This window comes from Pan paniscus, chromosome 4 (assembly GCF_029289425.2).
Source record: "Pan paniscus chromosome 4, NHGRI_mPanPan1-v2.0_pri, whole genome shotgun sequence".
In the NCBI taxonomy this organism is placed as follows: domain Eukaryota; kingdom Metazoa; phylum Chordata; class Mammalia; order Primates; family Hominidae; genus Pan; species Pan paniscus.
Window position 1 is genome coordinate 167,949,974 of NC_073253.2, and position 27,788 is coordinate 167,977,761.

Below are 27,788 nucleotides of genomic sequence, written 5' to 3' on the forward strand. Positions count from 1 at the left end.
CTAGCTACTCAGGAGGGTGAAGTGGGAGGATCACTTGAGCCTGAGAAGTTGAGGCTGCAATGAGCCGTGATTACATCACTGCACTCCAGCCTGGGTGACAAAACCAGACTGTCTCTTAAAAAAAATTGTTTTTGTCTGGGCATAGTAACTCATGCCTGAAATCCCAGCCTTTGGAAGGCCAAGGCGGGTGGATCATCTGAGGTCAGCAGTTTGAGACCATCCTGGCCAACATGGCAAAACCCTGTCTCTACTAAAAACACAAAATTAGCCGGGCATGGTGGCGCACACCTGTAATCCCAGCTACTTGGGAGGCTGAGGCAGGAGAATCACTTGAACCCAGGAGGTAGAGGTTGCAGTGAACAGAGATCACACCATTGCACTCCAGCCTGGGCAACAAGAGCGAAATTCTGTCTCAAAAAAAAATTGTTTTAAATAATAATTTAAAATACATCATAATATATGAAATGATGTCGTAAACTTAGAGAAGATATTTTAATGTATAATCAATAAATGATTAGTATCCAGAATAAAGTCCTACCAATTCATAAAACTAAGATAATCTCATAGAAAAATGGGCAAAAGACTTAAACAGATATTTTACGTAAGAGGAAACAAATGTGACAAAGGAACTTATGACCAGATGCTCAATTTCATTATCATTCATGGAAATGCAAAATCAAACCACACTGAAATATCATTCTGTACCCACCAAACTGGTAAAAACCGAAAGTCTGACAATAATAAATGTTAGGATGTGGAGCAACTGTGATGACCATATATTCTTGATGACACTGTATGTTGGTGCTGCCATTTAGAAAATAGAACACTCGGGCTGGGCGCAGTGGCTCAGCACTTTGGGAGGCTGAGGTGGGTGGATCACAAGGTCACGAGTTCAAGACCAGCCTGGCCAAGATGGTGAAACCCCATCTCTACTAAAAAAAAAAAATTACAAAAATTAGCCGGGCCAGGCGCAGTGGCTCACACCTGTAATCCCAGCACTTTGGGAGGCTGAGACGGGTGGATCACAAGGTCAGGAAATCGAGACCATCCTGGCTAACATGGTGAAACCCTGTCTGTACTAAAAATACAAAAAATTTGGCGGGCGTGGTGGTGGGCGCCTGTAGTCCCAGCTACTTGGGAGGCTGAGGCAGAAGAATGGCGTGAACCCGGGAGGTGGAGGTTGCAGTGAGCTGAGATCGTGCCACTGCACTCCAGCCCAGGCAACAGCAAGACTCTGTCTCAAAAAAAAAAAAAAAAAAAATTAGCCAGGCACGGTAGCAGCAGCCTCTTAAACCAGCTACTTGGGAGGCTGAGACAGGAGAATCGCTTGAACCCAGGGGGCGGAGGTTGCAGTGAGCAAGATCATGCCACTGCACTCCAGCCTGGGTGACAGAGTGAGACTCCGTCTCAAAAAAAAATGAAAAAGAAAATAGAACACTCACATCTTATGACCCAGCAATTCCAACTCTAATTACATAACTAGAAAAACCTCTTGTACATGTGCATCAGGGTATATGTACAAGAATGGTCATAGCTGTCGTTTATTAAAAATTCTGGAACCAGCTGGGCGTGGTGGCTCACGCCTGTAATCCCAGCACTTTGGGAGGCTGAGGCGGGCAGATCACTTGAGGTCAGGAGTTTGAGACCAGCCTGGCCAACATGGTGAAACCCCGTCTCTACTAAAAACACAAAAATCAGCCTGGCATGGTGGTGCGTGTCTGTAGTTCCACCTACTTGGGAGGCTGAGGCAGGAGAATCACTTGAACTTGGGAGGCAGAAGTTGTGGTGAGCCGAGATTGTGCTACCGCACTCCAGCCTGGGTGACAGAATGAGACTTCATCTCAAAAAAATAAATAAAATTCTGGGACCATTTTACACACATTAGGATGGCTATGATAAAAAAAAATTTAAATAAAAATACCAGAAAATAACAGGTGTTGGTGAGCATGTGGGGAAATTAGAATGCTTGTGCACTACTGGTGGGAAATGTAGCACGGTGCAGAGACTGTGGAAAACATACGGTGGATCCTCAAAAAATTACATATAGAATTACCATATGATCCAGAAATTCCACTTTTGAGAATACACCCAAAATAACTGAAAGCAGGGGTCTGGGGCGGTGGCTCAAGCCTGTAGTCCCAGAACTTTGGGAGGCCAAGTGTCTCACGCGTCCGTGTGACGAGACCACCAAACAGGCTTTGTGTGAGCAATAAAGCTTTTTAATCACCTGGGTGCAGGCAGGCTGAGTCCAAAAAGAGAGTCAGCAAGGGGTGGTGGGATTATCATTCGTTCTTATAGGTTTTGGGATAGGTGGTGGAGTTAGGAGAAATGTTTTGCGGGCAGGGGGTGGATCTCACAAAGTACATTCTCAAGGGTGGGGAGAATTACAAAGAACCTTCTTAAGGGTGGGGGAGATTAAAAAGAACCTTCTTAAGGGTGGGGGAGAAACAAATCACAATGGTGAAATGTCATCAGTTAAGGCTATTTTCACTTCTTTTGTGGATCTTCAGTTACTTCAGGCCATCTGGATGTATACGTGCAGGTCACAGGGGATATGATGGCTTAGCTTGGGCTCAGAGGCCTGACACCGAGGCAGGTAGATCAGTTGAGGCCTGACACCGAGGCAGGTAGATCAGTTGAGGCCAGTAGTTCGAGACCAGCCTGGCCTGAACATGGCGAAACCCCGTCTCTACTAAAAATACAAAAATTAGCCAGGTGTGGTGGTACACACCTGTAATCCCAGCTACTTGGGAGACTGAGGCAAGAGAATCGCTTGAACTCTCTTGAGGCAGAGGTTGCAGTGAACCGAGATTGTGCCACTGCACTCCAGCCTGAGCAACAGAGCGGGAATGTTAAAAAAAAAAAAAAAAATTGAAAGCAGAAACTCAAACAGATATTTTATACTGATGGTCATAGCAGCATTCTTCACAATAGCTAAAAAAGGTGGAAGCAACCCAAATGTCCATCAATGGATAAATAAACAAAATATGGTATATACATACAATAGAATATCTTTCAGCCTCAAAAGGAAGGAAATTCTGACATATGCAACAACATGGATGAACCTTGAGGACGTTATGCTAAGTGAAATAAGCTAGACTCACAAAAAGACAAATACTGTATCATTCCACTTATATGAGGTCCCTAAAGTTGTCAAATTCATAGAGACAGAAAGTAGAATGCTGGTTGCCAAAGGCTGAGGGGAGAGAGGAATGGAGAGTTATGGCTTAATGGGTGCGGAGTTTTAGTTTGGGAAGATGAAAAATTCTGGAGACGGATGGTGGTAATGGTTGCACAACAATGTGAATGTACTTAATACCACTGAACTATACACTTAAAAATGGCTAAAATGAGGCTGGGGGTGGTGGCTCACACCTGTCATCCTGGCATTTGGAAGACCGAGGAAGGTGGATCACTTGAGGTCCGGAGTTCAAGACCAGCCTGGCCAACATGGAGAAATCCCATCTCTACTAAAAATACCAAAATTAGCCAAGCATGGTGGCAGGCGCCTGTAGTCCCAGCTACTCGGGAGGCTGAGGCCGGAGAATGGCATGAACCTGGGAGGCAGAGGTTGCAGTGAGCTGAGGTTGTGCCCCTGCATTCCAGTCTGGGAGACAAGAGTGAAACTCTGTCTCCAAAAAAAAAAAAAAAAAGAAAGAAAGAAATGGCTAAAAAGGTAAATGTTTATATATATAGACAGAGTATAGACATATATACACATGTATACAACATATACACATGTATATGCTGTATGTACATGTGTATATCATAATAGAAAAATACCAGTAATCATTTAGCTTAATAAAATGTTTTAAAGATAAAAAAAAATTCCTGGAAACCACCCATGTGTATATCAGCAGGAGCATAGATAAATACAGTATATTCATATGGTGTATTATTGTACAGCAATGACAATGAATGATCTAAACCTGCACCATCAACATGGGTGAATCTCACAAACACAATACACGAAAAGGGCAAATTACAAAATAATACAATCCAATTATATATAAAGGTCAAAAACATTACATCATTTTGGGACTCTATCTATCTATCTATCTATCTATCTATCTATCTATCTATCGTAAAACTATATAAAGAAAAGCAAAGGGGCCAGGCGTGGTGACTCACACCTGTAATCTCAGCACTTTGGGAGGCCGAGGTGGGAGGATTGCTTGAGTTCAGGAGTGTGAGACCAGCCTGGGAAACATGGTGAAACCCTGTCTCTACAACAAATAAAAAATTAGCCAGGCATGGTGGCACATGCCTGTAGTCCCAGCTACTCAGGAGGCTGAGGCAGGAGGATTGCTTGAGCTCAGGAGGTCGAGGCTGCAGTGAGCCGTGATTATGCCACTGCACTCCAGCCAAGGCAACAGAGCAAGACCTTGTCTAAAAAAAAAAAAAAAAAAAAAAAAGAACGATTTGCACAAATTCAAGATGGTGGCTACTCAGGGTGGGTAGAAAGAGGCACATGATCAGAGTGGGGCATGAGAAGGCTTCTTGGATATTGATGATGATCTATTTCTTAAGCTGGGTGATGGATACACGGGTATTCATTCTACATTTGTTCTTTCATTTACACATATGTGTTATATACACTTTTTGGTATCTGAATGATAGCACATAATTATTTTAAAATGCTATATATAGAAAAAAGCCTGGAAGAACTCTAAATTTAATGGTGTCTCAGTAGTGGGACTTTCTTTTTACTTTCTACTTTTTGTATTTTTAAAATAGTCTTTTGTACTTTTATAATGAAAAAAAGGCATTAAATTACAATAAGAAAAAAAGAAACAAAGAGAGTTTTCCCCTCAAATTTGTTCGGAGAAAAGGGAAGCGAGAGAAGATGGGTGAAAGCTCTGGGCTTCCCCCAATTCTACTGCAATAAAAGATGACATTGGAATTTTGAGGTTAAATGCTGCTTAGGAGATAATGAGTTTTAACCGTTATCTTGAGAAGGGAAACGTTCCTTCGAAAAGCAAATTCCCTGGTCCCTTTTCTCAGAAATTCCCTGCCAGTTTCAAGAGTGGGCAGAGAGTTTTGATGTCCTTTGGAAACAAGGGGACATAACCAAGGAGATAAAGCCACGGGACCCAGCCAGTCCTTGATGGGAGTGATTTCAAATGAAAATCTTGACACAAATCCCCTTTCAACAGCCTAAAGAGCAGATGAAAGCGATGAAAAAGAGGAAATAACAGAGCTAAGAGAAATTGTAGAGCTGGGAGATGACTTGAGAATATATGGTCCAACACCGGTAACATAGTTCTGGGTAGTGCGATGGCCTTTTGGCTAAATTAGGTTTCTCTTCTTAGTACTATCATCTTATGTACCTGGTCTCTTTCCCTTCATCACTCCCAACACAAGATAACAAACTCAACCATTCTCTCTCTTGAGGCATCTGTGTGCCCCACAAACATGTATGCAACACCCACCATGTCTACAAGCCTTGTTCAGCACCTAGAGATGCAGGAGAATGACACAGTGACTGTCCCTTCAAGAAGCTACCCCCTCAAGGTTGGGAGGCAGATACAATGGCCATTAGAATGGAATGTACAAGACATTGTGGGCCGTGCGGAAGGGACTAACCCAGCCTGGGGTAATAGGGAGGGCAACCAAAAAGAGATGGCCCTTGTATGAAGTCATAAAGGATGAGCTGCACTAAGCCAGGCAAAGAGGGGTTACGGTGAGTTCTTCCAGGCAAAGAGGACTTTGCCTGGAAGTCCTCTTTGAGCAAAGACATGGAGTCCACATGAGCAAAGACATGGAGGAGAAAAACAGCATGGCACGAAGGGAACTGCAGGTACTGTGGTTTATTTCTTTCTGGGAAGGTGACCATGAGGCAGAGCCTGGCCAGGGGAGGGTGGAGAAACTAACGGGAACCATGTCTAGAAGATCCTTTCTCATCAGGTAGAGGGACTTAGACTCTGTTTCTTGGGCACTGGGGAGCCATGGAGGTATTTTAACAGGGAAGGGAGGTGGCCAATGAGTTCTTTGCATTATGACCAATCTTCTATTTAAATGGCCCACTTGATGATGTCAGGGAAACAAAAAAGAAAGAAAGAAAGAAACTATAGGCAGATTAGGGAGAGGACAGATTCATGCTAAACTTGGAGAGACACATCCCTGTCTGAATCCTGCCTCACTACTCACCAGCTGTGATGAGTCACTTCAACATTCGCTGAGCCTCTGCTCATCTGCAAAGTGGGGGCTGAGTGGGAGCATCCAATGAAATGTTTTTGTAGATTTGTACTCACCTGATCTCCCAGATATATTGTTAACCCAGAAATTAAGTGGCTGGATAATATGCACAATATCATTAATCTTAAAAGACTAATAAAGCAAAACACACATGTATGTAAAATGCAGAGAAAAAAAGTTGGAAGGAGTCACACCAAATCGAAAATAGGGGTTGCCGCTGGAGAGGTGGAAGGAAGCCAAGATTGGAGCTGGAGATCAAAGGGAGATTTAGCCTCATCTGTAGTTTTCATTTGTACAAGGAAAATGTACTCCTACATTACTTTACTTGCGTCCTTAAAAATTAATTTTTAAAGGCCGGGTGCAGTGGCTCACAACTGTAATCCCAGCACTTGGGATCACAAGGTCAAGAGATAGAGACAAGCCTGATCAACATGGTGAAACCTCGTCTCTACTAAAAATACAAAAATTAGCTGAGCATGGTGACGCACGCCTGTAGTCCCAGCTACTCAGGAGGCTGAGGCAGGAGAATCGCTTGAACCCAGGAGGCGGAGGTTGCAGTGAGCCGAGATCATGCCACTGCACTCCAGCCTGGGCGACAGAGCAAGACTCTGCCTCAAAAAAAAAAAATTAATTAATTTTTAAATAACCTAACAAAAGCCCTTGACAGAGAGTAGGTGTCCAGTCCGTGTTATCTCCCTTCCTGTCACTTACACAGTAAAGGTCTTTCCAGTTCCATTTCCTAATTCACCCTCATTCCAACTTCAGTTCAAGGCCAGAGTTATTTCTGGCCCGTCATAGTCACTCAATAAATATTCGTAGAAGATCTTCCCTGAAGGGGTCAGTTGATCTCTTACAAGTGAATTGAAGATTGTCTCGGCAGAACCATGAGCCCAAGGCTTTGACGCCCTGGAGACCACAGAGGAACTGAGCTAGTCCTCAGCAGCCATCCTGAGCCATACTGAGGAGCTGCCATCCCTCTAGCCTTCTGGTAGACCCTGAACTCCTTGGGAATCATCCGCTCTTGCTCCTTTCAGGATTCAGAGCTCCTGGCTGGGAAGACAGAGTAATCGCTGCCTCCATTGGCTTCCCAAAGAAAGGCCAAGATTATCCCTGGCACATCAAAGAGCCCAGTCTCAACAAAGGAAACCATCAGCAGTGGTGGCCTTTGCACCAGGGGAGGAGGGGGATGCCAGAGAGATTTCACTTCCTGCTTAGGGAACCTTTTCCTTTTTTTTTTTTTTTTTTCTCCAGACAGGTCAAAAATCCTCTGTCACCCATGCTGAAGTATAATGGCACCATCACAGCTCACTGCAGCCTCAACCTCCAGGACTCAATCAATCCTCCCACCTCAGTCTCCTGAGTAGCTGGGACTACAGATGCACGCCACCATGCCCAGCTAATTTTTGTATTTTTTGTGGAGGTGCGGTTTTACCATGTGTCACAGGCTGGTCTCAAACTCCTGGCCTCAAGTGATTGGCCCACCTTGGCCTCCTAAAGTGCTGGGATTACAGGCATGAACCACCACACTTGCCTTCCTTTTTCCTGTTTGAATATCTTGTTTAAATGTTACTTTCTATTTTTTATTTAGTTTTATTTAGGTTTCTTTTTTTGAGAGAGAGTCATACTCCATCGCCCAGGCTAAAGTGCAGTGGCACAATCTCAGATCACTGCAACCTTCATCTCCTGGATTCAAGTGATCCCCCCACCTCAGCCTCCTGAGTAGCTGGGATCACAGACATGCACCACCATGCCTGGCTAATTTTGTATTTTTAGTAGAGATGGGGTTTCACTGTGTTGGCCAGACTGGTCTTAAACTCCTGGCCTCAGGTGATCCACCCGCCTTGGCCTCCCGAAGTGCTGGAATTACAGGCGTGAGCCACCGCAACTGGCCTTATGTTACTTTTTAAATTAAATACATACTATTCCTTTAATTGGATGAGACTGGGTGCATTCAGGGTAGATAGAGTATGGTATCCGGTGGGAGTATCCAGGGCAGACAGAGTATGGTATGTCTATAGACCATTCTTTTAATTAATTAGTTGATGCAAACAAAAAATAAATTTTACAAATGGAAATTCTATTTTGATAACTCTGATTTAGGCCAAATGAGAGTTCTTGGTGAATATATGATTTTTGGGGTTATAGCAGAAGAACAATGATCATTTGATGATTCTAAATGTGAACAATGGTGGTATTACTTTTCTGGAGAGGATAAAGTTGATGTCTGCATCCTGCCCACATAACTCCTAAAGCACTTCCTGAGGCTTGGGGGAGGATTTATTTAATTTAATTCACATAGGAAGCCAAGTCCAGGGTCTGCTAAAAATGTAGCTGTTTTGTATAGGAGGGGGAAAAGCAAAGAGAAGATGGGATGAAGCCACAGAGCAGGAAGAGGCCTCGGTTGCTGTCCTGACCAGTCCCCTCACTTCACCAACAAGGCCATGAAACCCAGAGAAGGGATGTGACTTGAGATCCAGCCAGACCCAGATCCAGAGTTGGGAGGGCGGGGGTGCTGCAATATGATCACAGAATCGACACTTGACCCCTCCCAGCGACCTGGCAAAGTGGGCACTAACTCCATTCTGCAGAGGTGGAAACTGAGGCCAGTGTGGGGAATGGAAATTGACTGGGCTAAGCTTAGAAGCCTGAACTCTGACCCCAAAGCTCTCTCTTGTACCTTTGACCCCCTGGTCTTGTCCTGCAGCTCTTAAGGTTACAGTGAGCCAGTTTTTCATTTTGCCTTTCTCCAGTGGAGGCACCTTGGAAAATAGAGATCTGGCTGGAGCAACCTGGAACATTTGATGATTGGGCTTATTTATATTTATAATTATCTATAGAGTGATAAGCACTTATATGCAGAAGGAGAGAGTTCCTGTCCTGCTCACTGATGTATCATCAACTTGCTAATGAATGAACAAATGCTAATCCTCACAGATCCCCTCTCTACAGAGGAAGAGGCTGAGGCTCAGGGAGGTGCAGTGACTTGCTTCAGAGACACAGGAATCATGCCAGGAATCGTCGGGCCTCCGTTTTTTCTCAGAGAAGAAAGATTGTTTCTGTTTCCTCCTCCGTCATGCTGGGCTTGTCAACCAGCCAGTCACCGGCCCTCCCTGAGGAAGCGCAGCACAGTCACCAGCCAGGAGAACAGATTCACCTGCCCCGGGACGTCAGCGCTGCCCACACACGGTGCCGCCCACGCACTGTGACACACACTCACACTTGGGCCCCAGACTCCCCAGGTCCAACCAAGGAGCGGGAATGGCAGAGGAGCGCACAGGGGTGGGGCAGGCACTGAACCCCGCTGGGGAATGGAGGGGGAAAGGGTGGGACAGGCCCCACCCAGCCCCAACTGTCAGACGACGAAAGAAAGGGTGCAGGTGGGCTCCGGGTTCGAGAAGAAGAAGGTGAGCCAGCAGAGCCTAGTCACGGCAGCCTGCCAAGCCGACTGCTGAGGCAGAGTTAGCACTGGCTGGATGAGACACTTCACACTTCACAGCTCCTGAAAAGTGTGGAGGAAATGCCCACACCCTACATAGACCAGAGGGCCACTATCTGCTTGAAACAAATGGCCCCTTCCTGGACATCCTTTGTTCCCCTTTATGGACAAAATGCTACTACCTTCACTTACACCCTCCCTAGAGATCTCCCAAAGAAGGAGGATGAGGGAAGCTGCCTTTGGTTGAGTCTATTCTATGTGCCTGACTCTGTGCCAAGCTCTGGACCTCCACCAAGTCAGGTGACATGATGATATGGGCACTACTAACCCTGGTTTCCCAGTGGGCAAACTGAGGCACGGAACAGAGTGGATCAGTAACTTGCCCCGAGTCACACAGGCTGGTAAACGGGAGCCAGGATGGGACTGAAATGCAGGTCTAGCTCAGCCCAAAGCACATCACATCAAGGGTCTCACAGAGCAGGGGTCCCAGGAAAGGTTACTGTGTCAAGCAGAAAAGGGCCAGGCAAGCAAGTCCCCAGCAAGAGCCAAGACTGCACTGTACCTTGCAAGGGGCATTAGACACTTCCAGATTTATCTGGATTCAATGACAGAGTGAGAACTCATGAAGGAAGGATAAGGTGGGGCTCAGAAAAAGAGGGTCCAAAGAACTGAGATCTCATGTGCATTGAAAATGTTAGAAAGTTGCCTCGCAGGGGCTGGTGACAAAGTGAGTTTTGACATAGCTGTGGGGAGCATCTGAGCACTTCATATAAAATGGAAACACTACCCACACACTCATTTGCTCATGTGTGCACACACTTATAGGTGTGCACTCACACACACACATGCATATGTATCCTCCCAATGGGTGGGCATGTGTGTGGCATGCAGAGGTTGGTGCTGGAGGAAGAGGGGAACACATACCTACCGTCCATATACCTGGTTACTAATGAGCACCTACTGTATACATGGTGCCTTGCCAGACACTGATTGTCCAAAGGGGGTCACTGTGATTCCCAGCTCCGAGGTGGACTATATGTATAGGCACGAAGAGTTAGCTCTTCAGACTTCTCATCACTCTCCAAAGGCCTTGGATTGGTAGGTTGCTTTGTAGCTTCCAAAGCACTTCTATATATGTTCAGTCTCAGTGAAAGGAAGAGCCCAACACGGTGAGTGTGGGAGGAAATGTGAAGAGTGCCCTGAGCATCACCACCACGGATGAGTCTTGCCCGAATCAATTACTGGGATGAGTGTCAAATGGTTTTCCAATTCCATCATTCCTTCTATGTCTATTTAGTTGGCATCCTACTGCAAGGGAGAGCTCTCCCTTCTCCCCCATGTAGCGATCTACTTGTTTATATTTGTATGAACCCAGATTCTTATTTTATTCCATGTGTAATCATCCATGATCATCATTTTTGGTTTTGATGTTGAAATTGTCCCAGATTGGCCCGTATTTGGCCGGTGGGAGCTCCTTCAAGCTGGCTCCATGTCCTTTCACATGCACGTGCCCATTATACCTTGAGCATGTCCTTACTTCTGACCTGAAAAGACGCTCCGGACTCATCTGGCACTTCCCCCGGCCCAGCCGAAGAATCAGCTCCGGGTTGAGTAGCCTTTATCTGAAATGCCTGGGACCAGAAGTGTTTTGGATTTGGGATTTTTTTTTCCAGATTTTGGAATATTATTTGCACATACATAATTAGATGTCTTGACGATGGGATCCAAGTCTAAACATGAAAATTTTTCAGATTTTAGAATATTATTTGCACATACATAATTAGATGTCTTGGCGATGAGATCCAAGTCTAAACATGACATTTCTATAAAACATTCATGTTTTATACACATCATATACACATAGGCTGAATAAAATTTTACACAATATTTTAAATAATTTGGGGATTTTTATTTGTTTTGGTTTTTGTTGTTGTTGTTTTATTTTATTTTATTTATTTATTTTTGAGATGGAGTTTCGCTCTTGTTGCCCAGGCTGGAATGCAATGGTGTGATCTCAGCTCACTGCAACCTCTGCCTCCTGTATTCAAGCAATTCTCCTGCCTCAGCCTCCCGAGTAGCTGGGATTACAGGCGTGAGCCACTGTGCCTGGCTTGTTGTTTTTTGAGATAGTGTCTCACTCTGTTAACCAGACTGGAGTGCAGTGGTATTATCTCTGCTCACTGCAACCTCCGCCTCCTGGATTCAAGGGATTCTCGAGCCTCAGCCTCCTGAGTAGACGGGATTACAGGCATGCACCACCACGCCTGGCTAATTTTGTATTTTTAGTAGAGATGGGGTTTTACCATGTTGGCTAGGCTGGTCTTGAACTCCTGGCCTCAAGTGATCCTCATCTCTTGCCAGGCAGGATCCATCTGCATTGGCCTCCCATAATGCTGGAATTACAGGCGTGAGCCACTGTGCCAGGCCAGAAGCAAGGTTTTGACCACATGTTGACTACAAGCCATTTCATGAAGTCAGGCGTGGAGTTTTCCACTTGCGGCATCACATCAGTGCTCGAAAAGTTTCGGATTTTGGAGCATTTTTTATTTCAAACTTTCAGATTGGGGATGCTCAACCTGTGCTTCTCCAAGGACCCCTGGTTCTATTACATGGAGATTGGTATTAAGAAACCACGATCTGGGCAGTAAATATGTCACTAGTGCTTCCTAGATGACAGAGCTAAGAAGATATATGCATATTCACACACACACATTTCTCCATCTAATCTATCTATCATCTCTATATGCACATAGTAAAATCCACGAGTTCACACCAATACCCCCAATTCCAATACAAAACGACAAGGCCTCTTCTAGTCTTCCTTTTTTCCATATTTGCAATTCCCATCTCCAAAGTAAGAACCTGATTCCCACCATCCCCAACACATAAACTTAATTGTTCAATGCTCTTGTACGTAACAATTTCCCATTAACACAGGCCTCTTCCTTGGCCCTGGCCTTGCTGGACACAGGGGCCACAAAAGCCAAGTTCCTGCTGGCCCTGGTATCACTTCACTCTGATTTACATTCATTCCTTCAATAAATCTTTACTGATCACCTACTGTGTATGTGCCAGTCACTATTCCAGATTCTGGGAACCAAACACGTACCAAAAAATCCCTACCATCATGAAGCTGAGGTTCTAGTGGGGAACAGAGAAAACATGCAAAATAGGTAAATGAAAAATAAATGAGTGGAATTGTATGTTAGAAGGTGATACATGCTATGAAAAAAATAAGAGTAGGGTAAATGGGCATCAGGAGTGTTGGGGAGGTATGTAACTTAAAATAAGGGGCCAGGAAAGCCTCCCTGAAAAGACGTTTGAGCAAAGACTTGAAGAGGAGGGGGCTGGACAAGCAGCCACTGGGGGAGGGCAGCAGTGTAAAGGCCAGGGGCAGGAGCATCCCTGCTGGCTTGAGGTGTGAAAAGCCACTGCAGCTGGAGCCAAGTGAGCAAGGGGAGGGGACCAGGAAAGGAGGTCAGAAGCACACTGAGGCAGACCCTGCAGACTGCAGGCCATCGTAAGGACTTGCCGTTTATTCTCAGTGAGACAGGAGCCTCTGGCATGTTCTGAGCAGAGGAGGCACATGGTCTGACTTCGGATAAAAGGTCAGTTCTGGCTGTGGTGTTGGAAACAGGCTGAAGGCGACAACGCTGAACACAGAAAACCAGTTGAATAGCAATGCCTGACCCAGGTGCGATATGATGATGGCTTATATCAGGACAGCAGTCATGTGAGGTGATTAAAAGGGCTCAGATTCTGGATCTGAATTTTGAAACCCAGGGAGACTGACATCAGAGTCAGGGTCTGCCACAATTTGATGACCCTGGTAAACCTCCCTAGCTTGGGCTGTGACCCTGAAAGGGCTGTACCCTAGAAGTAGGGGTGAAATAAAAGCAAACTAGTCCTGAGCTTCAGGTCATCTGGGTAAGCTAGTAAATTTCAGCCTCTGAACTTGAAATAAGGTGATCCTAGAATGCTGATTTGCTCCAGGTGCCTGGAGAAAGGGATTTTTAAAAAAATCATCCCAGGCCTAAAATTATTTTTATAAATATTTTTCCAAATACAGTATTTTTTTTTTTTTAGCACACAATCGAAGATAACCAGATTTCATGAGGGGAAAATACACCATGAATGGTAACAAGCAGAAATGGATCTCAAGGACTCCAGACATGGAAATTATCAGACACTGACTGTAATATAATTATGCTTCCTATGTTTAAGGAGATTAAAAGTCATGCCTGAAAATTCTGTAAGGAGACTGGAAACTATACAAAGTAACTGTGTCAGTCATGTCTTGTCCTGAATATGATGGCATAATCTAGGTGGTTAGACGGGAGTTTAACTAAGCGATGCTTTTATTTTTATTTTCATCATTTTTTGAGACAGGCTCTGGCTCAGTCACCCAGGCTGGAGTGCAGTTGCATGATCTTGGCTCACTGCAACCTCTGCCTCCCAGGTTCGAGCCATTCTCATGCCTCAGCCCCCCGAGTAGCTGGGATTACAGGCACGTGCCACCAGGCCCAGCTAATTTTTGTATTTTTAGTAGAGACAGGGTTTCACCATGTTGGCCAGGCAGGTCTCAAACTCCTGACCTCAAGTGATCCACCCACCTTGGCCTCCCAAAGTGCTGGGATTACAGGCATGAGCCACTGCACCTGGCCAGATGCTTTTAACAGAATGAAAAGAGTATAGGGAAACTACAAGAGATACTCTATAGCTAGTACCCTGGAGTAAGTAACAGTGGAGTGCTATTACTATCCCAAGGCCTGAAGGGGAAGGAGAAGAAGTGGTTACTGGAACTAAGAAGAGTGGACCTAGGTGAAGAGTACCACTTGGTAGAAATTATGATGTTCACTGAAGGACACAATCAACCTGGGTGACCACTCAGGGCAGAAGCTGGGCAAATACATACCAAAACTTCATTCTTCTCCTTCCTTCCAATCTACTGCAGGTACTCCCCACAGGCTGAAATCAGTCAGAAGCCAAAAATAAGGAGCCATCAAAACAGGTCAAGAAACCTCCCAGCACACAGAAAAGGGTGAAGAAGCAGAGTTATTCTGGAGGGACAAATAGAAGGCACCTGGCACAGTGAAGTCACATATTTGAAAAAGAACTAAACACAAATTCCAAAACTGGGAAATACAATGATAAAATTAATAATTCAATGGTCAGGTTTAATAGCAGATTCAACACAACCAAAGAGAGAATTAGTAAACTAGAAAACAGGTCAGAAGAAACTATGTAAAATGAACGGAGAATAAAAGCAAGATAAGAGAAGAGAGATAACAGGGTAAAGTTAATATCCACAAATAAGTAGTTGGTAATTTTCCAGGACATTGAGAAAACATCAATCCACAGATTCAATAAGTCCAATGAACCTCAAGTCTACACTCATACTCATTATAGTGACCCTGCAGAGACAGACAGGAGTCAGGGATGATGGTAAGAATAACAGGCAAATGGAAGCTAATGGAGTTGCCCTGGACTGAGAGGAGAAGACTGAGAGGAAGGAAAATTTGGGAAATTTGAGGAATTGTCTGCCTGGCCCCTGTAAGCCCTTGTGTTTGAGCCCTCTAGTCCCCGGATCTTCTGAGTAGTTCTACTGCCTCCAGACCCATTCCCCACTCCCACTGACTTGGGCCTACTCCCCTTCTCTTCTCAGGAGATTGTAGCAACCTCCTCTTTGGCCTCCCACTCCAGTCCCTTCTCCACATTGGCTGCCAGAGTCATGCTTCTAAAAATGGCAAATGGTTGGTGGTATGATGTGGCCTAATTGTGGGTGATATACTTCTTTCCTACTGCTCTGGTTTCTACAAAGAAGGATTTCCCCTCAATACTCTGGGCTCCCCTCAAGCACCACCAGGTAAGATGGATGAATTCTGACTGGGGAGTGTGGGACTGGAGTCTGCGATGGTGGTGCTCAGCTCTTCCTTTCTTCTTCCTTTTGGGAGAAGACCACCTGCAGGGAGCTGCATTTTGCTCTCCCCTCCCCAAGAAGGCCTGTACTTTTTCTTTGCTTTTTATGCCTCCTGTGTGGGTCTGTCTGCCAAATTCTGAGGTTCACCATTAGGAAGCCCTCTGCAGATAGAAATCACATTTGTTCAGAGCATTGGCAGAAAAGAGAAACTATATTGGGTTCCCCCAAACCCCCAAACCAAATTATTGCAATACATCCTAACTTAAAATGCTTCAGGGCCTCTAACTGCCTACCAGAGAAATTTCACATTTTTAACACAGCCCTCAAAGTCCTTCACCATCCAGCCCCTACCTCTCCAGCTTGATATTAGCCCAGGCTGCATCCATGCTGTCCTCTCTCCCACCACCCATGTTATTTGGATCCTTATCCAGTAGGTAGCCAGTCCCTTGAAGACTACTTTATAAAAGGCAGACTCTCTTTCCTAACTCACACTGGGGAAGTCATATCATGAGCAGCATTATGGAGAGGTCCATGTGAGAAGGACTGAAGCCTCCAGTCAACAGCCAAGTGAGTGAGTGTCTATCCCCCAGCTCCAGTCATCTGCAGAGTCTGTAGCCTTGACCGTGCCAGAACCACCCAGCTAAGCTGCTGTTGGATGCTTGATCCTCAGACATGGGGGCATAATAAATATATGCCATGGTTTAAATCCATCACCCAAATTTTATGTATTAGAAACTTAATCCCCTAATTCGTGTTGATGGTATTTGGAGGTGGGGGCCTCTGGAAAGTAATTCGGATTATATAAGGCCATCAGGGTGGAGTCCCTCTGATGGTACGGGTGGCCTTATAAGAGGAAGAAGAGGTCAAACTCGGTGGCTCACATCTGTTAATCCTAGCACTTTGGGAGGCCAAGGCAGGCGGATCACCTGAGGTCGCCAGTTCGAGACCAGCCTGGTCAACATGGTGAAACCCCCGTCTCTACTAAAAAAAAAAAGAAAAAGGCAAAGAGAGGCCTGAGCTGACATGCTCATGCCCTCTTACCATGCTATGCCCTCCACCATGTTATGAGACGGGAGAAAGGTCCTCACCAGAGGCAGCCCCTCAGCCTTGCCCTTCCCACAGCCCCCAGAACTGTAAGAAATATATTTATTTTCCTTATAAATTCCCCAGTCTGTGGTATTCTGTATAGCAACAGAAAATGGGCTAAGACCTTGTGTATTGTTTTAAAGTTTTAAATTTTGGGTAACGTGTTTTGCAGCAATAGATAACTAATGTACCCAGCCTGCTTCTCTCCCCTTCACTAACTTCTTCATCAGGTCTCAGCTCAGACTCTTCCTCCTCCCAGAAGCTTTCCCTGACTCTGTCCAAGACACCTGATGGTTTAGCCTCCCAATACCTCCTTCTCTGGCTGCACTGCCCAGACTTTTCTTTAGGGAACCACTCTTCTTCCATCTGAGTCTGTGTGTGTAGGATGAGGGTGACTCCACCCCAGGTTTGAGGGCCTGGATGCCAGCCTAGGCCTGGCCAATCAGCACTCTCCAAACCCCTGGAGCCACTGTTTAGGCTGTGACCTAAGCCAGACCCTTGGGGGTCAGCCCAGGAGCCTTTCAGGAGGTACGGGGGAAGTGGTAATCTTTATCTCCTGGCATTGCTGAGTGGGAAAATATCAGCCTGGAGCTACAGGCACACATTTTGCCAGCACAAGGGGAAGCCTGCCTCAAGACGAGGCCAGAGGAAAACAAAGAAGAACCTGGGGATGGGAAGAGACAGATTCCTGATGCAATTGTTGAAGTGCCTGTATCCAACTGTGCCTGAAATCCAAATCTACCTCTGGACTTTTGGACTTTAATTTTTCTTTTTTCTTTCTTTCTCCCTCCCTCCCTTTCTTCCTTCCTTCCCTCCTTCCTTCCTTCTTATCTTTTTCTTTTTTTTTTTTGAGTGCCATAGACAGTGTGTGTTGCTTTTAGATGATTTCTGTCACTTTCAGCTGAAAGAGTTCAGACCAATTCATCCCCACGGGTGGAATCAGGGACTCCCTCTAGACTCCCAGATCCTCTGGTACCACCCTTGTCGCTGCACTTATCACAAAAAACTGCACCAGAGATACGTGACCCTTTCCCTGTCCCTGATTTTTTTGTGATGGTATCACACTTTTGCTTACCTCCTCCCTTCTTTTTTGAAATTTGAGGTATGTCAGGTTCATTTCTACATCCAGAGTATCTGCCTAAAAGAGGTATTCAGTGAATAATGGTATAATGAACAAATACAAGAAAGGATGAATGAACGAACACACGAGTGTCTTCTAGTTGGTCAAGAGACTTTAATAGAGTGAGAAAGGAGAGTTGTTTCTCCAGAGACCTACCTGCTATGAGATCTAAGTTACACTAAAGTCCTCTCTGAGCTGACAAAGGATTATTATTTTTAAATCTCACTTCACCCAGACCACAGCTGAACCGGCCGCACCCATGGGACACAAACCCATCTCCCATTACAGAAAAACAAATCTGACCCAGCCATTCTCTGCTTAAAACAACTTTTGGTGACGTTTTGGACGGGAGTGGGTGGAAGGGAGTGAACATTTGGATTCAGAGAACATTCGGTGTTATAGAACATTCATTTGTTTATTGACTGACTCATTAGACAAGCAATGAATTAGCACCTACTATGTGTGGGCACTATACATGTTACTCCATCCTCACAGCAAGCTCTGTCTTAGGCCAATGTATTTGTTATCTGCTACTGCATAACCAATTACCCTAAACCTAGGGGCTAAAGCAACAAACATTTGTTATCACACAGGAATCCAGATGCAACTCAGCTGGCTGCCTGTGGCTCACAGTCTCTCATGAGGTTGCAGTCAAGCTGGGGGCCAGGGCCGGGGTCATGTCAAGCCTCCACTGGAGCAGAAGGATCCATTTCCAAATTCATTCACAGGGTTGTTGTCAGGCCTTAGCTCAACCTTGTCCAGTGTGTGGTCTGTAGGCTGCCTGTGGCCCCGGATGGCTTTGAATGCATCCCAGGACAGCTTTGAATCCAGCCCAACACAAATTCTTGAACTTTCTTAAAACATTATGAGATTTTTTGTGATTTGTTTTCCTCATCAGCTATTGTTTGTGTTACTGTTTTTTTGTTTGTTTGTTTTTTGAGATGGAGTTTTGCTCTTGTTGCCCAGGCTGGAGTGCAATGGCGCAATCTCAGCTCACTGCAACCTCCGCCTCCTGGGTTCAAGCCATTCTCCTGCCTCAGCCTCCCGAGTAGCTGGGATTACAGGCACCCACCACTACACCCGGCTAATTTTTTGTATTTTTAGTAGAGACGGGGTTTCACCATGTTGGTCAGGCTGGTCTTGAAGTCCTGACCTCGGGTGTTCGGCCTTGGCCTCCCATAGTGCTGGGATTACAGGCGTGAGTCACCGCACCCAGCCCGTGTTACTGTATTTTATGTGTGGCCCAAGACAATTTTTCTTTCTTTTTTTTTTTTTTTTTTTTTGAGACGGGGTCTCCCTCTGTCACCCAGGCTAGAGTGCAGTGGCTCCATCTCTGCTCACTGCAACCTCTGCTTCTTAGGTTCAAGAATTCTCCTGCCTCAGCCTCCTGAGTAGCTGGGATTACAGGCACGCGCCACCATGCCTAGCTAATTCTTTTTGTTTTTAGTAGAGACGGGGTTTCAGCATGTTGGTCAGGCTGGTCTCGAACTCCTGACCTCGTGATCCACCTGCCTCGGTCTCCCAAAGTGCTGGGATTACAAGCGTAAGCCACCACGCCCGGTCCCTAAGACAGTTTTTCTTCTTCCAGCATGGCCCAGGGAAGCTAAAAGATTGGACACCCCTGCCTTAGAAGAATCACTTGCAAACTCACCCACAGGGGCTTTTCCTTAGGGCACAGAAGCCACACACAGAAGCCAGCTTATCCAGGGTGACTGATCCAAGAGATAGCAAGAGAGTGTCCAAGACAGAAGTCACCATCTCTTGATAACCTAATCTCAGAAGCAACATGCTCATCACTTCTGCCATATTTTGTGCATTAGAAATGAGTCCATAAGTCCAGCCTACACTTGAAGGGAGGAAATTACACAAGGGTATGAATACCAAGAGGTGGGTTAATTGGGACAATTTCAGAGGCTACCTGCCACAGGTAAGGTATTATTATCCTTCATTTCATACCTAGACACCCAGCTAGTTAAGCAACTGGTCCAGGTCACCCAGCAGAGAGTGATCCGAGTCCGAAGTGGTTTTCTATTTCCCCAGGCTGGCGGGGGGTGAGATGGAGGAAGGCAGGGAGAAGTTACTGGTAGGAAAAAAAAATAATGAGGATGGAGTCTCTGTTATTTGTCTACTGCTGTGTAACTAATTACCCACAACTTAATGGCTTAAAGCAAACATTTATTATCTTATAGTTTCTATGGATCAGGAATTCAGGAGCAGCTGAGCTGGGTGTTTCTTAGGGTCTCTCAAGAGCCTGTGGTTAAGCTGTGGGCTGGGGATGCAGCTTTGAAGACCTGACCAGGGCTGAGCCGCTACTTCCAAGAGAGCCCACTCACATGGCTGTTGGTGGGAGGCCTCATTCCTCACCGACCAGGCCCCTTTATAATCGTGCTTGAGCCTCTTTAGGACAGGCAGTTGGCTTCCCTCAGAACGAGTGATTCAAGAGTGGCTAAGCAGAGCCTCAGTCTTTTGTGACGTAGCCACAGGAGTCATAACTGTCGTTTCTGCAACATCCTGTTGATTACACAGGATAGGTCAGCCCTATTCATTGTGGGAGGTGATTCTAGAAGGGCATGGGAATACCAGGAGATCAGGTTCACTGGAGGCTGGCTACCTACCACAGGCTTCCACAAGATTGATAATCCGAAAACTTAACTTGTATTGTTCCCTGCTCAAAGAGACCCAGAGCCTTCCCACGTACTGCAGACACAGTCTGATTTTCTTAGCTCCATCTCCCACTGGCTCTTGAGTGGATGGACCATCTGGGACTGACAGCCTGGTCTGCTCACAGACCTCACCAGTCCCACAGCGGAGGCCCATGTTGATACCTCCCCTCCCATCCGCTGTTCTGTTGGTAAGGCCTGCCTCCCTGGGAAGCCTGTATTCAAACTTCAACGCATAGTTAGTGCATCCCCAGCATGTGCAGGGTCTGGCTGGATGCTAGGATATGATGGTGATACCACCTTGTCTCAGGGAACTTTCCTTTTTTTTTTTTTAATTATACTTTAGGTTCTGGGATACATGTGCAGAACGTGCAGTTTTGTCACACAGGCATACACGTGCCATTTGTGTATGACATCATCGTTTGTGTACCCATCAACCCGCCACCTACATTAGGTATTTCTCCTAATGCTATCCCTCCCCTAGCCCCCTACCCCCCGACAGGCCCCTCTCAGGGAACTTTCACTCAGATGGGGTGGTAGTAGTTACTAGTGAATTAATAATAACCTAATCACACGTCATGCCCAGTTCTCCCAAGGAAATCTACAAGGTACCATGCGATTATATAATAGGGGACTGGCCTAGTCCATGAGCATTGGGGCAGTCAAGTAGCTAGCCAGGCTGCATAGGTGTATCAGCATTGGGTTTAGGTGTAAGTGTCTGAAAACACAGAATAACAATAGCTTAAATAAGATAGATGTTTGTTTCTCTTGGGCAGGTGTTTGAGGACAGGTATTTTGCCACTTAGAGACAGGAACTCAGGTATTTTTTTTTCTTTTTGAGACAGAGTCTCGCTCTGTCGCGCAGGCCGGAGTGCAGTGGTGCGATCTGGGCTCACTGCAACCTCTGCCTCCCAGGTTCAGGCGATTCTCCTGCCTCAGCCTCCTGAGTAGCTGGGATTACAGGCGCGTGGCACCACGCCCGGCTAATTTTTGTATTTTTAGTAGAGAAAGGATTTCACCACATGTTGGTCAGGCTGGTCTCGAACTCCTGACCTCAGGTGATCCGCCCACCTTGGCCTCCCAAAGTGCTGCAATTACAGGTGTGAGCCACTGTGCCCGGCAGGAACTTAGGCTCTTTTTGTCTTGTTGCTCTGCTCTGTGGTGGCCTCCACCTTATGGTCCAGGATGGTGACACCTACATTCCCGGCAGCCAGATGGAGAAAGGGACACAGAGGGTAAAGCAGACATACCAACTATCCCAGATGCCCCACAAGACACTTCCCTTTACCTCTCAATGCCACATCTAGCTACAAAGGAAGCTGGGGAAATGCCCAGCCAAAAGTTGGGAGCTCTATCCCCACTCGAAAAGAGCAATGATAGTCAACCCTGTCTTGCATTTACTCTGTGCCAGGCATTTGCTGACCTTGGATATCATCCCAAATGCACACTTGATTCAGTAGGTCTGGCCTGGGGACAAGAGTCTGTCCTGTGATGGCCATGTGGCTGGTCTGTGGACCACAGTTTGAGGAGGGAGGATTCGAGGTCAAAGATCCATCATTGCATGTTTCCTCCCACACAGGGCCAACGAATGGCTGTTTGGAAGCAGTGGCTGCTCAAGGCCCCTTAACTCTCCCTGCTGTCCCTAGGTTTCCAGTTCAGGCTGAGATTTCCTTTTCTCCCCCAACAGTGTCAGACCACTGACACTGAATGAATGAATGAATGAATGAGTGAATGAATGAAAAGGGAACGCAGAGGTCAGGTCCCGGCATATGCTCTAGGGGAAGGCTTTGGTTCACCACGCCACCCTACCCCAGACCCCGTGCTGGTTCTGTCCCTTCTGAATCCTCCCGGAGGAACCAGCACTGCGGTTCCCCTCTATTTACACAGGGGGAAACTGTCCATTGACTCTGCTTTTTGAACCCGAGCCCTCACCATTCTCCCCTGGGTTTTTTCAAGCCCTGTGCCACCACAACCTTGGAGAAAGGGCCAGTGACAGAACCTGGGGGAAGTTCAGAGTGAGTTTCCCCTACTCAGGTCTTGTGTGACCTCAACTACCATCTCCTCTAATCCAGCAGTCACGGAGGCAGCTGCTCTGTATTCCTGAAGAGGAAACTGAGGCTCTAAGAAGGAGACAATCGGCACAGTCCACGTTGGCCAAGTCACAGTGCAGGTCCCATCTGCCTCTGCCACAACCCTGCATGTTCTCGATGGACCTGGTTCAGAGCAGATGCTCTATGAATGCCCACTGGAGTGAACCACAGGGGCAGATGGAAGCAGGGACAGCCACTGCCAGCCTCAATAGTTTCAGGTGCCTGGCACTGTGCTAAGCCAGTCTCCTGTTTCTCAGCTGATCCCCAGGAAAACCCCCTCAAGTAGGTGTCATCGTCCTCTTTGTGCAGATATGCAAAAGGGGCGGGGCGGGGGGGCGCTCTGAGAAGCCCAGTGGCTTTCCCAGAGAGGCACGGCAGGGGCAGAGGTGAGTCCACCTTAACAGCCTAGGATGGCCGACCTCTTCCCTTCCCCCACAGTATTAGGCCCTCACTCAGAGCTAGACGCTGTGCACGGCCAAAGTCTGTATCACCCCCACCCCCGCCGCCCCCAACTCAATCACAGTTCAGTGAAACTGTTTACAAATGCAAAAAACTGGGCTCGGAGAAGCAGAGAATTTGTCCGAGGTCATCCAAAGAGATGGAGAAGGAAATCTAAGTGGGAGGCTTGAAGGAATGAGTACTGGAGTCTTTGGGGGACTCCCTTCCCTTCCGACAGCCTCGACTCTCCGCCCCTTCCCTGCCTGCCCGCGGGCCCCTTTAACCGGGTGGCGGAAGGGGCGGCCGGGCGGGCGGCGCCCAATGGGCTGCGCAGAGCGTCACTTCCCGGCAGCGGGAGGCGAGTGGCGAGTGGCGAGTGTCAGGGGGGCGGCCGGCGGGGGCGGGGCGGCCGGAGGAGGCGTTGGCAGCGGGCTCGGACCCACGCGGCGCCGCGGCCCGCCTGGCCTGCAGCGCTCCCACCCCCGGCGGCGGCACGATGCCCTTTGACTTCAGGAGGTGAGTGTGGCGACCCCGGCCAGTCGGGAGTTCCCTCAGCGGGCAGAGGGAGCGCCCCGGCACGCCGCGGACCCCTCCCGCCCTGCATGCAAAAGCGGCTCCCCGCCCTGTGCATGCCTCCACAGGCCCCTAGGGACCCCAGACGAGCCCCCCTGCCGCACACGAAGCCAGCCAGAGCCGCGGAGGCCCCCTCGTGCAGCGGGAGATAAATCCACCCACCTTCCCTCCGCCGAGCCCCCTCCCCAGCCTGCCCGGATACCTTGCATTCCCCTCCCCCACACTAGGAAACATTTCCTCCCTCCTCCCAGATGGGAACAGCCCTTAACACCCCAGCATCCCTCTCCTCCCTCTACTGAGCCTCCTTGGTGGACCCCACCCCAGCTGACAGGTGGGGCAGGGCACCTGGAATGAGTCCGGAGGGGCCTGGGGCCCCATGCAGCCTGCCGGCAGCTGGAGGGTTTTAAGTTTCTATAGCCTGAGGCTCCCCCAGGCCGGGCAGATCAGGAGGCCTGCCCCCGCCCCTCCCTCCCTCAGCCCCAGCCCTGTCCGCTGGGTATGGGGGCACCATGGGAAGGGGAGGAGGCGCCTTGGGCAGGACTCTGCAGAAGGGCCACCGGGGTCTGGCCTTGGCTTTCTGCAGTCACCACAATGGGTCCTTTGTGGGGTCCAGCTGCCTCATGGTCTAGGTTGCATGGGGCATTCTGGAAGCCTGCGGGGGAAGAGATCTCCACCAGAGGTTCCCTTGAGGTGTGGAGCCCCAGGGGATGTCCTGGCCTGAGGCAGCCACACTTGGTGTCTGGCTGGGAAAAGAGCAGGGCTTTAATGCAGGGAGGAGCTGGATTAGAATCCTGGCTCTGCCCTTTCTACTGAACAGCTTGGTATATTCTAGAAGTTAGGGGCAAAGGCTCTGGGTTCAGAACTCCCTGTCGCTGCTCGGCTGACTGACCTCAGCAAGTCTCCGAGCGCTCTCAGTTTCACCACCTGCAAATTGGGGCTAAAAATAAGGTCTCCGCTTGTGACGACTGAGTGCGTGAAACACCCTTAGCAGAGTCTGGCATGATTTAGAGCTCAGAAATAGGGCATTAGTGGATGGGGGGTGTTCTCCAGGAGGGGTTTTCCACATCCACAAAATAGTGATTCAGATGCCTGTGCCACAGGAGGTATTTCTTCCCCTCTTCTTACATGTGAAGGCAGTGTAAAGTGACAGTCTACCCAGAGAGAAAGGCCCTTAGCCTGCCATGACCCCCATAGCATGGGATATATTGGGGTTTAGGCCCAAAGAGGACACTGGCCTTGGACCTCTTGATTGGTTGACATGGTTTTCCAGCCTGTCCGGGTCCCTGATACCAGCTAGCAAATGTTTGCCGGCTTCTTGCCCCTGCCGGGCAGCCCTGAGGCTAGCAGACCTAGGCAGTTTTGAACAAGAAGAGCCCTTCTGATGGAATTCAACGTCAGTCCTAATAGCATCAGTTAAGTCTGGGCCATAAGAGCTGTGGTCGGCACATCAATTTCTGGTTCCACAAAGCCTCCCCTTACCCAGGCCAACCATAGGGATTCGTGCCACCGCCGCCCCCCGCCCCTGTGTGATTCAGTAGGTTCCGGTGATTTTGAGCTTGCTGGGGAAATTGCTGTTTTTGATCTTTTAATCCTTTCTCCCTGCACCTCACCCTTCCGTCTTACCAAGGAGGAAATGAGGCTCCAGGGATGAGGGCCTTATCTTGGACTTTATGGGTGCTAAATGGGAAGGGTAGACTTAGGTCTCAGGTCACACATGGCTCCCAACCTTGTGCTCCTTGAATTGGTGGCTTGTGGGGGCAGGTAAGGGAAGTAAGGAAAATGGATAAGGCCAGCTCTAGCCTTTGGCCTTGGAAGGGCCCTGTGTCAGGCATTGATATTTCAAGAGAGAAATGCTCAGCTCTGAGAAGCTGGCTAGTCTGGGGCTCCCTTGGCATACTTCAGGTCCCTGAGTGCCCAGGTGTCAGGGGGCCCAGCTTAACTAGGAAATACTCTCAGGGCTTGGGCTCACTGCGGAATGGTGAAAATGGATTCAGTGCTTCACATTTGCACCTTGGAGGACGAGCCATGTGTGCCCAGCAAACCTGCACTCTTTAAGCTCTGTGAACTTCAAGGCTCCAGGACCTGGGTTCTACCGAGGGTTCGACCATCCCCATGCGCCTTCCTCCACTTCAGTGTGCATTCATCAAGCATTCATCAAGTGTCCAGTCCATGCTCAGCCCTCTGCCACAGGCCCCACCGTGAGGAGGTGGGTGGCATGTGGTCCGGCTCTCTTTGCATTCCAAGAGAAGGGAGGAGGGCTTATGGGGTCCCAGGAGTGGGGGTGTGCGTGAACTGGCACGCAAGGAGCATCTACCACTGTATACACACTTTGGGGTCCAGACATCGATTCCCTTGTCACCTGAGAGAGGGAGTTTTAATCTTCATTTTAAATCAAAGGAGAGGGGAGCTCCACTGAGTAGAAGCCGTTTGCTCTGGCCATGCAGTGCATGAGCTGGTGGATCTGGGATTTGAACTTGGGGCTGTTAGCTCCAAAGCCTTAGATCTGGGAGAAAAGGGAGAGATCGGAGGGGCCCACCATCCTGTCAGCTCTTTTAAGAATTGTGGGGAGTGGAGAGGGGTATACCATGATTAGACCTCCTCCCCCAGTTCAAGGCCAGGGAGAAAACCAGCCTTCCTGCTCGTGTTCCCCTTCTTAAAATCAGAAGCAGGAAAAATAGGGCACTCTTGCCCTTCCCTACGGATACTTCTGATTTTCTTACTGCCTGTAGAGCCTGGTGCAACTGAGTTCTGTGTTTTCCTGTCTGTGAAATGGGAATGAGGAGAGTACTCACCGAAGTAGAACAGTTGAGGGATGAGGCAGTGCGGAAAGCATTTAGACACAGAGTAAGCGCCCCATCCATTTTGGCCACCATATTTGTTTGTGTCATTTTATTTAAGCACCCATCATCTCCTAACACATTATATAATTCACTTAATTATCATGCTGCTTCTCTCTGCCTCCCATTAGTACATGAGCTCCTGAGGGCAAGAAGTTTTTATCTGGCTTCTTCAAGGTTGCATCTCCAGCACCTAGAACTGTGCTTGAGCCAAACTCGATCCTTGGAGATGCCTCTTGAAATCTGTCAAGGAAGCCATAGACATGACGTGACTTGATATGCCAGCTTCAGTGGGCAGATTTTCAGCCATTAGTGGAGAAATCTCCCCTCTCCACCCTTGAATCTGCCGTTCCTAGGTTGTTTTTGGGGTTAAGGAAGGAGGCAGAACGCAGGGGAGGGAGGCTGAGCTTTCAATGATTTATTGTGTTTGCTTTGCTCTTGTTAAATTGTTTCACTAATGGCTGGATGTTGCAGTTGTGGAACTGGCCTTGTGACCCACATCCGTGTGTGTTGTTTCGAGTTCCGGCTGGCCTGGGGCCAGTAGCACCTGCTGCCTTCTGCACACCAGCCCAGGGTGGGTGAGGAGGGAAGATAACAGCATCCGGAAGCCCTGTGCCCAGGCCCAGTGGTGCCTGAGCACTGCCTTCCGGGAGGTGCAGGTGGCTGCTGTCCCACAGTGACAGCCCCCATGTTGAAACCCCAAGGCCTGGGGGGTGCCGCTGCACTGGCACTGACCAGATGTGCTCTGGGACCATTGACTTCCCCTCTCAGAGCCTCCATTTCTTCATTTTAAGGAGGGGATGTAAACTTCGCTGCCTCACCTGGTAGAGTAGATGTAGGGGCAAGTGTGATCAATGCACACCTGCAGGATCAATGTGCAATGCAACTTGCAATGCAGGATCAGGCCCATAATTTGTGGGGCCCAGTGCAAAATGAAAATGTGGAGTCCCTTGTTGAAAAAGTATTAAGAATTTCAGGACGGCAGCAGCAGCGCATTCAGCCAAGCATGGACCCCTCTGAGTGTGACCCTGTGTGCCTGCACAGGTCATGCGGCCCTGATGGGGCTGGCCCTGCTGCAGGGCCTTGGTTTGGCCTCTACCATTTTTCACTCTGGCCTTCTGAGTGGTCTTTCCCCCTCCAGGATACCCCAGACCTCCTCAGGACTCCCTAGTGAGCTTTCCAAAGTTGATCTGATATTTTCATGTCCTGATTTCAACCTTCAAATGGGTCTCATTGCTCTAAGGATCCAGTGTGAATTCCTTTTTTAAAAAAAATGATATAGAGATGGGGTCTCGCTATGTTGGCCAGGTTGTTCTTAAACTCCTGGCCTCAAGTAATCCTCCTTCCTTGGCCTCCCAAAGTGCTAAGATCACAGGCATGAGCCACTGCGCCTGGCCCAGTCTTAATTCCTTAGGCCCCAGTAGGGAATG

General features: G+C 47.9%; 1 protein-coding gene across 3 annotated transcripts in view; it reads left to right on the forward strand.

Moving 5' to 3' along the window:
• The first annotated feature begins 23,285 nt into the window (after positions 1–23,285).
• ERGIC1 (endoplasmic reticulum-golgi intermediate compartment 1) overlaps positions 23,286–27,788 on the forward strand; it is a 117,970-nt gene continuing 113,467 nt past the window's right edge. For all 3 annotated transcript variants that reach the window (XR_010112246.1, XM_003813997.6, XM_063604707.1), the window contains exon 1: positions 23,286–23,464. Coding sequence is in view for 2 of the 3 variants with exons in the window: in XM_003813997.6 (XP_003814045.2) it covers positions 23,445–23,464 (20 nt within the window). In the remaining variant the exon portion in view is untranslated. The remainder of the gene's footprint in view (positions 23,465–27,788) is intronic.